The sequence below is a fragment of the Chelmon rostratus genome, chromosome 10, assembly GCF_017976325.1.
Source record: "Chelmon rostratus isolate fCheRos1 chromosome 10, fCheRos1.pri, whole genome shotgun sequence".
NCBI lineage: Eukaryota > Metazoa > Chordata > Actinopteri > Chaetodontiformes > Chaetodontidae > Chelmon > Chelmon rostratus.
The window spans coordinates 26,884,885-26,896,507 of NC_055667.1; the positions used below are offsets into that span (position 1 = coordinate 26,884,885).

At 42.6% G+C, this 11,623-nt stretch overlaps 2 protein-coding genes and 1 long non-coding RNA gene across 3 annotated transcripts; 2 read left to right on the forward strand and 1 right to left on the reverse strand.

Annotated features, from left to right (window-relative positions):
• The first annotated feature begins 1,932 nt into the window (after nt 1–1,932).
• abt1 (activator of basal transcription 1) lies at nt 1,933–5,769 on the forward strand. The gene is made up of 6 exons (XM_041944988.1): nt 1,933–2,028; nt 2,262–2,415; nt 3,115–3,285; nt 4,291–4,466; nt 4,934–5,119; nt 5,223–5,769. The coding sequence occupies exons 1-6, from the start codon at nt 1,933–1,935 to the stop codon at nt 5,400–5,402; spliced, it is 963 nt and encodes a 320-aa protein (XP_041800922.1). The 3' UTR covers nt 5,403–5,769.
• A 2,462-nt stretch (nt 5,770–8,231) lies between these two features.
• On the reverse strand, nt 8,232–10,620 carry comta (catechol-O-methyltransferase a). Its single transcript, XM_041946424.1, has 6 exons — nt 10,502–10,620; nt 10,231–10,393; nt 10,027–10,144; nt 9,727–9,920; nt 8,899–9,030; nt 8,232–8,826 (listed from the first exon to the last, which is right to left on the reverse strand). Exons 2-6 carry the CDS (start codon nt 10,390–10,392, stop codon nt 8,644–8,646), a joined length of 789 nt encoding a protein of 262 aa, XP_041802358.1. The 5' UTR covers nt 10,393; nt 10,502–10,620; the 3' UTR covers nt 8,232–8,643.
• LOC121613138 lies at nt 8,271–11,112 on the forward strand. The gene is made up of 3 exons (XR_006007171.1): nt 8,271–8,405; nt 8,648–8,700; nt 10,756–11,112. It is a non-coding gene; the product is annotated as an uncharacterized LOC121613138 (long non-coding RNA).
• Nucleotides 11,113–11,623: the final 511 nt, after the last annotated feature.

Genomic DNA, 11,623 nt, shown 5'->3' on the forward strand with positions numbered 1-11,623 from the left:
GCCATGACACATATCCCGGCATGCCTTAGTTGCGTTACTGAAAAAACAACACATGAGCGCTGTTCTAGTGTGACTTTTCAAAGTAAGAGTTCTTGGTGCCGTGTGCCGATTAAAAAAGTGACTCTCACAAAATGTTTTGTTTCCTGTCAGAATCTTTTGTAATTTGTAACAACTCTAAAACTTCTTCTCCAACTACTTCAATTTGTGGCATTCTGTTTATGTAATCTAATCTACGTTCACTATAAATTATTTCCCCACACCCCTCATAATTTGATGGCTTGATCATATTAAAATTTAGATATATCAAAAAACACTGGAATCAGCTTTTATTGTTGTTGTTGTTGTTTTTGTAGTATACAGAAATTAACCCAGGTTACTTATACCAAAAATGTCTTTTATTATGCAGTCTGCATCTAAAGATTACCTCTGAAAGAAATGTAATAAATAATAGAATAAGTTTTTCTAAATATAATTATTATTGTCAGAAAATAAGAAATCAAACATAAATCAGCAGCCGTGCTAGATAAGATAAGAGAAAATAAGATAAGTCTTTAATTTCTTTCGGCCTTTCCTTTTAGCTCTTATTTTGACGGCCAACCGGAAGTTGTATATGAGATGCTCTTCCGTAGCCTGACGCCACAGCCTGACGCTCATTTCGTCAATAAGACGCGACGGACTTACGCACGTGAGAGCTAACAGCGTTTGTGTTGAAGTGTTGATGAAGATTTTTGAGTTAAAGTAAAGGTGAGATTTTATTTTGATTTGATTTGAAATCACCTTTTTTAGAGGAACGTTTTAATGTGACAGAAGAAAACCCGGAAGTGTTTCTTTATTCCGAGCTCCAGTCTCTTTTACGAAGTGGTCGCTCGTCTACCTGAAGTGCACAGGACCTGGTTCTGTTTGATAACAGCCACATAAACTGCAAATCAGCGGTCACGTGGCGATATTTATTCTCTATGATCTCAAACAGTATTGATTAATAATCAGTTTGATGGTTAATACTCAGATAATTTGAGTATCACGAGAGTTTGGTAACGAAATGTCGATTAATGTGTGTTAATGAAAGCACAGCTCTCACTGGAGGTACAGGTGTGTCTGCCTGTGTTGTCAGATGTACTGTAATGATACAATAGTATTTACTCTATCTGCACATTAAATAACCCTCCTGGATGATGAAGAATCAGTAACTATTGATTGCAGTAGAGTTGGAAGAACATCGAAGTTCGAGTTATTGTTCTACAATATTGAAATGGTCTGCAGCTGATTCAGGATCAGTCTGAGTGATTATTGTTATGATTATAGTTTCAAATTCCAAATTCTTTACTGACACGTACACAACAGTTCTAGAGAAACAGTGATGCTCATGCAATATGTATGAAAAGAAACTTGTTCAAATAGAAAGAGAAGTTGACTGAACTTGCTTGTGGTTCTAGAAGATGTTTCACGTCTCATCCAAGAGGCGTCTGTACTTCTAACCGACTCACCTGGATGAAAGAGAATCGTCACAGACAATATAATATAATATATGTAAAGTGTGTCTTCAGTGATCATATCAGATCTCAGACAGCTGCTGTCGTCACTAAAACTCTGAGTTTCTGTGGTGATTCGGGTATCAAACTGCCTCAACTGTCGTGATTCTGCCGCGTTAGATGCACAGTGACTCTGCTGCAGTAGATGAGCAGTGAAAGGTATCACAGACCAGAGGGTGCTAAGTCTCGTATTGAATAGATGTCTGCTATGTGGGATGTATCCTAGACTGTGTGAAGGAGGGAAAAGTCATTCAGTTGCTTAAGCAACAACAAGTTACCTTTCAGTGGGCCTAATAGTAGACATAAAGTACTCTTCCTGTGCTTAGCAAGGTTATAGAAAGCAGTATTCATGTTCAGATCCAAGACTACTTTAACAATAACAGCTTGATTACCACATATCAACATGCAAAGAGACGATAATTCAGGGTCAGCCTTCGTCTACCTGGACAGTAAAACTGTGAACAGGAAGCTCAGATCCTTTGATATCAGCAAGAAGCCCGTAGTCTGTGGAATGAACTGATCTGAAGTCAGTTTGTTGTTAACCTGTCAGTCAGTCTGGACTTCAGTTTGCTCTGTAATCTGATTATTCTGCAGTTTTTGTTTGTTTATTCTCAGAGTCTGTCCACGTGTTTCTACTGTTTCCATGGTTTCCATCGTTTGTACTGTTTGCATTGTTTGCAGTGATCAGTCTGCAGAGAGATGGAGAGAAGCGAGGATGAGGAGAGGAAGGCTACAGCTCAGAGAGAAGAGGAGGAGGAAGACGAGGAGGAGGAGGAGGAGGATGAAGACGAGGAGGAGGAGGAGGATGAAGACGAGGAGGAGGATGGAACTGCTGCAGTGAAAGGAAGTGATGATGAAGACGAAGAGCAGAAAAACAAAGATGGAGGTGATGATGATGAAGGAAACTTGTCCTTATATACAGACAAATAGAAGCACACAAATGTCCACAAGAGAATAATGTGACATAAACAGAACAAAGATCTGCGAGTTGTACAACAGAACACTCTCATATTGAACTTTGCTGTAGTTTGTTGACCATGTTAATCGGGATGAAGGAGCCGTCCTGGATGGTTTCTTTGCCGCGTTGCTCTGTAGCGTAATACGTAAACAACTTCTTCATACCAGATCAGGCATATCAGACCTAGACCAGACCTTTATCAATTTATTTATATAGCACCATTCATGCAGATGGAGCCAGGCAGGAAGTCAGACACTCGGAATCCACTCAATTTTCAAAATAAAACACCCATGACTTTGTAGCTCAGTAACCCACGAGCAGGCAAAACGATCCAGTTCTGAGACGCTCCAGGTGGGGTATGAAGCTGTGCAGAATGTGTTGCCACAATGTGACAAAGGTGGAGTCTGTAGTTTAAAGTCTCCCAGGATGAACCCTGGTTGGTCAGCTGATCATGCAAACACACTGTTACAGCAGTCTGATATACGTCAAGCTGCTTCTTTGTTAGTGGGTCCTGGTGCTTACAGCAGCATCATGTGAGCTGCCCAGATTCACGGCTTACATGAAAATGGCTGAATGATAACAGCAGGATCTCTTAGTTACATATGCTGCTCACTTTTTCTCAAGCAGGAGTGAAGAAGACCAAACAGAAAGGTGCCGGAGTGACTTCCTGTACGGACCGGAAGTGCGTTCCAGGTATCATCTACCTGGGTCACATTCCTCCGAGGCTCCGCCCCAAACACCTGAGGAACCTGTTGTCAGTGTTTGGAGAGATCGGACGTATCTTCCTGCAGCCTGAAGGTAGATTATATGCAACTATTGCACCCTTTATATCTGTGTAACATACCTTGTGCAATATTATGTATTTTTACTGCACAATATTACAAAGACACTATATTTTGTTACTCATATTTTACTTACATGCAATTCAGATTCACAAAAATTCTGAATTTATTTTGTATCTGTTTTATTGTCTATTTGTTCCTTTCTATTCTTGCTGTTACAAGTGATTTTTAATAAAGTTTTTTCATAAATATAAATCAGACCTGAGACCTCAGACAGAGAAGAAAACATGTGAAGACAAATTGCGATGAGTCAGATGCAAGCATTAAATATAGAGTCATATATTTAACATATACAACACTAGTGTTAATAAATTACTACGATGGACAAAATGTCTGAAATTAACAGACAACAGGGGAACAGTTGAGCAGCTGTTAGCTCAGTTTGTTGCTGCTATGATAGTGATTTCACACAGATATAGTTAAAATACCGTCAGAGTGAAACCATGTGAGCTCAGTCTGGAGGGTCAATTTTCATGGCAACTGAGGCCAGACTGATTTAAACCTCCTTTATGACTTAATTAAATAAACCAGACTTAATGAATTAAACCAGACTTAATGAATTAAACCAGACTTAATGAATTAAACCAGACTTGAAGAAATAAACCAGACTTAATGAATTAAACCAGACTTAATGAATTAAACCAGACTTGAAGAAATAAACCAGACTTAATGAATTAAACCAGACTTAATGAAATAAACCAGACTTAATGAATTAAACCAGACTTGAAGAAATAAACCCGACTCTCCTGGTGGTTACTGAAAAGTGAAGCTTTTCTGGATGATATAATCATCAGACGGGTTCATTTTCTCACCACCAGGCTGAAATATTTGCTGCTGTTGCTATGGAGATGAAGACAGAGGTGTGAAGGTTTTGGGGTTTTTTTTGGTTTGCTGTTTTTTTTCACTTTGTAACATGTCTGCTGTTTACCTGTCCTACTGTCCTTGTCTCCTCTATCCTCAGATCATCAGGTGAGGAGGAGGAAGAAACAGTCTGGGTTGAGGAGGTGTGATTTTACTGAAGGATGGGTGGAGTTCAGAGATAAACGAGTGGCGAAGAGAGTGGCAGCGTCTCTTAACAACACACCAATGGGAACCAGGAAACGCCAACGATTCTTCTCGGACCTCTGGTCCATCAAGGTACAGTCTGCCCGGTAACAGCTGACATCACGGGAACACATGACATCGCAGGCATTAGCGCATATTTATCTTTTCCTCAGAGGGGAGTAGTTAAGCTGGTTGTGACAGTAGTCGAGTACAGACAGACTGCAGTTAATCATCAGAAGGGTTTCATCATCTCACAGCATCACAAAGCAAGTTCTGGTTCTGACTCAGCTGACCGAGCTGAGCTGTGAACCAGACTCGTAAACATTGACTAATCTAACTCAGAAAGGTTGATTTCATGATCCAGGATCAGCGTCGCATCATTACAGCAGCCAGTTAGTATAACAACAGATTCCTCCACCGTTCATTCTGCTGGAAGGCTCTGTGTCCCGGCTCAGCCCCCGATTCCACCATCAGAGACCTGACAGTCTGTGTTTGAATCAGACTGAGACCTTCACAACAAACTGATCTCTGTCCTGGGGTTCACTTGTCTGTCCCTGTAGTACCTGCACAGGTTCCAGTGGACTCACCTGAGCGAGCGGCTTGCGTATGAACAGACGGTCCTGCAGCAGAGACTCAGGACTGAAGTCTCTCAGGCAAAGAGAGAAACAAACTTCTACCTGAACAACGTGGACAAAAGCGCTCACCTGAACAACCTGAGGAAGAAGAGACAGAGAGACGGGCAACAGGTGAAAGTTAAACCACACACTCACTCACCTGAATCTAGCTGCAGCCACAATCACTTTCAAGTTTGTTTGTTAAACTTTGTCTCCACATGTTCATCGCTGTCAGGTGGACGAGAGGACGTGGGACTTCACTCAGCGTCAGACAGAGGACGAGATCCAGATGAAGAAAAAGAAGAAACACTCTGTTTCCCAGAAGCACCTGGACAAGGCCCGCCTCATACAGCAGAAGAGCCAATCAAACGTCTCTCTGCTGGCCAAGATTTTCAACTCCAGCAAATCAGAGTGACAACAGAGAGACAGCTGATTGGCTGCTGGACAAGACTGTTTTCATGGAATTCTGTAACCACGTCAACAAGCTCGTTAATTCTTCTGGGAAAAAAAAGACGTGAACTCAATTTTTTTTATTTCACTTTTGTCTTTTGTAAACATTTCTAAGATGCTTTAATGAAGATCATTTAATGTTAAGAAGCTTGACCTTTTCACCTCTGTCTCTTCTCACTCAACGATCATCAGTCTCACAGTATTTAACGTTCTTATCACTACGAGTGGTTCTCCTGCCATGATGTCACCACTCATCATCTTCATCTCTCATCATAATATTGTAAATAAATCTACATTCATGGTGCAGAAGTTATAATGCCAAGTCTTGTTTTTATTGGTTTATGGTATGTGTTTTTTCAGTCCATCCCCCGCCTCTTCTCTACCTGTGTCTACCTCTGTCACACAGGTGTTTTCCATTCAGCTAATGTGGCTCTCTTATGACTCTGAAGCCTTGACCACATGTACACGGATATTTTCCTCTCGTTAACACAGAAATGGTGTCTTTGGTCACTAAAACTGAGGTTTTCTTTTGCAGATTTTTCAGAGCTCTGCTTTCTGTGTATCCATGTGCACATGTTAAAGGGAGCATCTGGGAACTTGTAGTTTTTGTTTGGTTCGCACTGCTAGACCATGTGCCAGAAAGGTGTTCAATAACTAACTACATAAATAATTAGCTAGTATTGTTTGTGTGATTGTAAGTTGCCACCTAAAATAAGCTCACACCACATGCTCACAGTGTTCTTCTCTGGTATTTGGTGTAAACTTTATCACAACCTAAAGGCTCGACAGGCTTGTCTGAGTGTTTTTGCGTTCGCGTGTTTAGAGATATTTTGTTCGCAGGTTTTTTGTTTGTTTGTTTGTTTTAAGGATGTGGAAAACATCCATTTTTAAAAATATCTGTCAAGGCCTGATTGGTGTCTCGGCTCCTCACTGGTGAAACAAGAACGTCTTCACTGCTCATGACTCACAGAATCTCACCTGTCACATGTGAGAAAATAACTCGGTAACAGTTTGAACACACTGCTGCTGCAGCGGTGAGCACAGACACATACTGAGTCATCGAGGTACGAGTGACTGACGGACAGAATCTGTTTATTCCTGGAGGGAGAAATAAAAACAACCGTGAATACTGTGAATAGAAGCTGTAGTTTGTGGATCTCTGCGTCCGGCTGACATGTCTCAGTTCATGTCTGTCCTTCCAGTGAAGTCGTCTCCCGTCCACGACGTCTGCATTGACCGTGACAATCAGTGGTGTCCTCAAAAAGACACGGCTGTCCTTCGCTGTCAACAGTGCTGCTCCTGCAGACTCAACAGGAGGATTTTTTTTGTTTTTTACTGAGCAGTAACCTGAGGACACTTTGTATATAATGTACACGGCCTTCTGTTGTTGATTTTATTTCGTGTATATTTGTTCTAATCTGTCTGATTTCTACCTCTCCTTTTTCTTCTGCAGTTCTAGCAAGTGAATTTCCCCGGCGTAGGATAAATAAAGTCTTATCTGTTACTTGCCAGATAATTAAGGACCAATGCTGACAGGTGTGTCTGTTGTAATCAGATTGAATTACAGGTAACAGGAAGTGTTTGTTTTAATATCAGAGTTACGGTTTTTTCAAATACATTCGATATATTTATATGCTGATGTTTACAACAACATGGTTAATGCCAACGGCCAGAACACCTACTTAAAGGATAACTTTGGTTTTTTACAACCTGGACCTTATTTGTAGCATTAAATACGACCATTTACTCACCCAGACAACTTTGGTGGCATTTAGAGTCGTTTTGAAGAAATTAGCCCCAGAGGAGCGGCGCGTATATCCGTATAATGCGAGTACTCGGGGCATCCATGCGCAGCCTCTATATAACGCATAATCTGCGGCGAAACTCGTTCATATTCCAATATTTAGTTCTGATATGCTGGTGCTATTCCCCTCTGAGCCCGTGGTGGCATGTTATCAACATCCGGCATCTCTAGACAACTACCTCTGACGTGGATGATGTCATTACCGAACGCCGGGCGCTGCGAGCAGCCAGCCACAACACGGCTGTCTCTGCGGCGGTCGGCTACGAATACGCAATAACAAACCATAGCTGTGCCAAACTACAGCTAAACTAGCCGACCGCCTGCTCAGAGGGGAATAGCACCAGCATATCAGAACTAAATATTGGAATATGAACGAGTTTCGCAGCAGATTATGCGTTATATAGAGGCTGCGCATGGATGCCCCGAGTACTCGCATTATACGGATAAACGCGCCGCTCCTCTGGGGCTAATTTCTTCAAAACGACTCCAAATGCCACCAAAGTTGTCTGGGTGAGTAAATGGTCGTATTTAATGCTAGAAATAAGGACCAGGTTGTAAAAAAACAAAGTTATCCTTTAAAATGTCGACGAGACCATGGTTAGGATACAAAAGGAAATCAAAGACTGTGAGGCTGTTTGTGTTCAGGAACCACAGGTGTTAATGTGACATCACGAGAGCAGCTCGATTGTTCCCACAGACCATGTTAATGACTCACAGCTGAAAGGCTGCCCCTGCCTCACACCCAGAGAATATGATCTGTAGGTCAGGGCTTCTCTGTGCCACCACGAGGCTTCATTTATAAAGGTACAGTATGGTGTGAGACACTTTAACTTTAGCAAACAATTACAGCGCCTGCATTTTGGATGTTGCACGAGGTCATATTGCAGTTTCAGCAACACTTTATTAGTTCCTGAGTTTAGTAACATTCAGGAGATCCACTGAAGAAAACAATTGAAATGTGAACACAGAATGGAGAAAAACACATCAGGAAGCAGCATCCTCTCACACTTCCATGACATTATAGTAATCAGAAGCTTTGGTCCAAACAGATACACAGAACATTCAGCCAGACTGCACACGACCAACAGGAGGACATCCTTCACAAACAGAGTTCAGACCTGCAGTGAAACAGTTTTCAGCTCTTTGTCTTAAAGGAAATGACACGTAAGTCTGTGTTAACATGGAGTCTAAGACCATCAGCATACAGACATCTGCCTGCAGCCTGATATAATCTAATGATGTCAACATCATACAGTCGTCTGCATGAGGGAACAATCTGCCGCCTTTGACATATTTAAGAGAAACGTTTGTTACCTCATCCAGCATTTTATAGATGATTCAGTCTGTCTGTCTGTCTGTCTGTCTGTCTGTCTGTCTGTCTGTCCCTCTGTCTCGCTACCTCTCAGTGTCCCTGGTACTCAGACCTCTCCAACCCGTCCAGGACTCTGGTGTACTCCAGGTGAGCCTGGTAGAACCTGCTGCTGTACTTCAGGTTGGATCTGACATAATTCAGGTAGTCTGGAGCTCCGGGGCAGACCACGTTATCAGCCAGGACCACCGAGCCCCGAGCCAGCAGACCACAATCCTGTGGGGAGGGTCAGAGATCAGAACATACCGCAGGTGCATAGATCGAGGGTTAAAGGTCAGGGCTCATTACCTCCAGCAGTTTGATGTCAGGCAGGTAGCGTTCCTTCCAGTGGTCGAGGAAAACAAAGTCAAACGACTGGATTCCGAACATGTCGGACATCTTGGGAATCAGGTCGGCCGACTCACCTACCAGCACGCACACCTGACAGAGTGACAGCGGCCATCAATGATCAGATCAATGACCATTCGATAACTATGTTAATCCTCACAGTAAAACCTAACTCAAACCCACATGTGTCTCTATTCGCTGTCTTTACCTGAACTCAGGTGTGACAGATGTTCTCTGTCCACCTGTCGGGTCTGCAGAGATGATGTACATGTACAGCTGAGCTTCACAGTGAGCTTCAAACCTCTCACCTGTAGGGACCACACTGCCAACACCTGGCTACATAAACACCACACATGCTGCCTATCACATTCTCTGACTGGCTTCCACAGCCAGTCAGACAGGTGTGTGTGTGTGTGTGTGTGTGTGTGTGTGTGTGTGTGTGTGTGTGTGTGTGTGTGTGTTTGCTTAATTAAAGTAAGATCTAGTGTCTTCAAAAAAGGGTCTTTTATAGATAATTTCTTGTCTAATTTACAAAAAAAACATCAGTCCATTCTAAGGTTTGCATGGCAGTGAGATTTGGGGGCTGACTTTGACGGCAGAGCTGTGGAGAAAAGCCCTGGAAGGGACGCACACAGCCTCAGTCTATGCCCGACATGGCCTCATTCAGTTCAAGGCTTCAAGGTGTTGCATCGCCCTCTACTCTCTACAGTTTAGGACAGTTGTAGCTGATCTTCAACATAGAGATAAAGGATCCTGCATGGACATGCATGTGATAGCATGACCTCTGACCTTGTCCTGCAGTCCTGCGTGTTGGATGACCTGTCGCGCCACATGAGCATACTCTGGGTTCATCTCCACAGTGATCAGCTTTGTTGCCGGGGGCAACAACCTGGTGATGCGGACAGTAGAGTACCCACAGTATGTCCCCAACTCCAGCACTGTGGAGGGAGAGGTTTCCATGACAACCATGTCCAAAATGGCTCCTGGGAGACGGACGAAGAGACAGATTAATGAGAACACCCCCATCAATATACACTTGTGTGTGTATATACTGTGTGTATCGGCATGTGTGTGTATTAGCATACATACCTTTCTCGTCCCCCACATTCATGGCCCATTCCGAGTGTTTACAGAAGTGATCGATGGCCTTGATGACGCTATCTGGGTCACCTCTGACTGCATTTATGCTGACGGCCTGAAGTAAGCGCTGAGAGACAGACAGGCAGTCAAACAGATGGACAGGTGGACAGACGGACAGGCAGTTAAAAAGACAGACAGGTAGTCAGAGGTCACCTGAGGTCGTGTTGTTCCAGTCAGGAGGTTGAGCATCATCTCCAGCACGACGTCATACCACAACAGGGCCAGAGTGGAGTTGGACTGAACCAACCAGGGAATCAAAGAACGACACAAAACACACAGAACAACCAGGACCACTGACACGATGAACAGAGACATACTAAGAGACAGACAGGAGAGAGAGACAGACAGAGAGAGACATCAGTACTATCAGGTGTGTCATCTAGTTTCAGTAGCAGCAGTATTACAGTATAAGTGGTGTCAGTACCAGCTGTTGTAGTGACGTAGTTTCCTCTGTAGCTTCCTTCTCTTGTCTTCGACTTCTTCTCCTTCAGTCCTCTGTCTCTCTGTCTACTCTTCTGTCTCTGTCAGTCTGTTGTATCTCACGATTTAAACTAATAGTAAATCTGAAGTAGAGGGAAGTGCTGATCAGCAGCTCGTTTTAATCCTGCCTCAGCCAATCAGCTTCTTAATCCTCCAACTGTCTCTCTGTTTGTGTCTCTCTCTCTGATTGTTTTTCAGAGCCAACACCCTGTAGGTCTTTCTCAATATAGAGATCCCCAAGTTCAAACTCGAGGACCTGGGAGTCCAAAGTCTGGAGGATGCAGCTTAGTTTCAACACACCTGTACCTGACTGTGCTGTAACATCACATTAACACACCTGTACCTGACTGTACTGTAACATCACATTAACACACCTGTACCTTACTGTGCTGTAACATCATCATTAACACACCTGTACCTGACTGTACTGTAACATCATCATTAACACACCTGTACCTGAATGTGCTGTAACATCATCATTAACACACCTGTACCTGACTGTGCTGTAACATCATTCACACACCTGTACCTGACTGTACTGTGAAACTGTCATCATCACAGAAATGCAATCAGAAGATCCATCTGTTATTTGATCGGTAATATTTATTAAATATTACCGTTATTGATAAGAATGTGAATGTGTATATTTATTGATTAGTGTGTAAATGTGTTCAGGTGTGTATATATTCAGTCCAGTCTCACAGCATTTTGGAGAATAATCAAGAACTTTAATATATATATATTTGTGCACATGGACACAAATGTTGATTGTTCAATGAAGTACCATAGAAACGAGATTTGAGCTCTCATAACTTTCACCCTCTGTTATGGCTTGTTCAGTCAGTTAGGTGATGCAAATGTGAAAGCTTTATAAATTCTCTGACTCCTGGAACCTTGTCCCAACAATCAGCTGCCATGTTCTCCTCTAAGCAGCTGCCTGCACTCTGAAAAATAAAATTATTGACAATCTGAGGTAGTTGTTTTATAATTAAGAAAGTTAACAGGAACAGTGGAGGTGAAGTTGAGGTCTGGAAGACCAAGAAAACTTTCAGAGAGAACTGCTCTT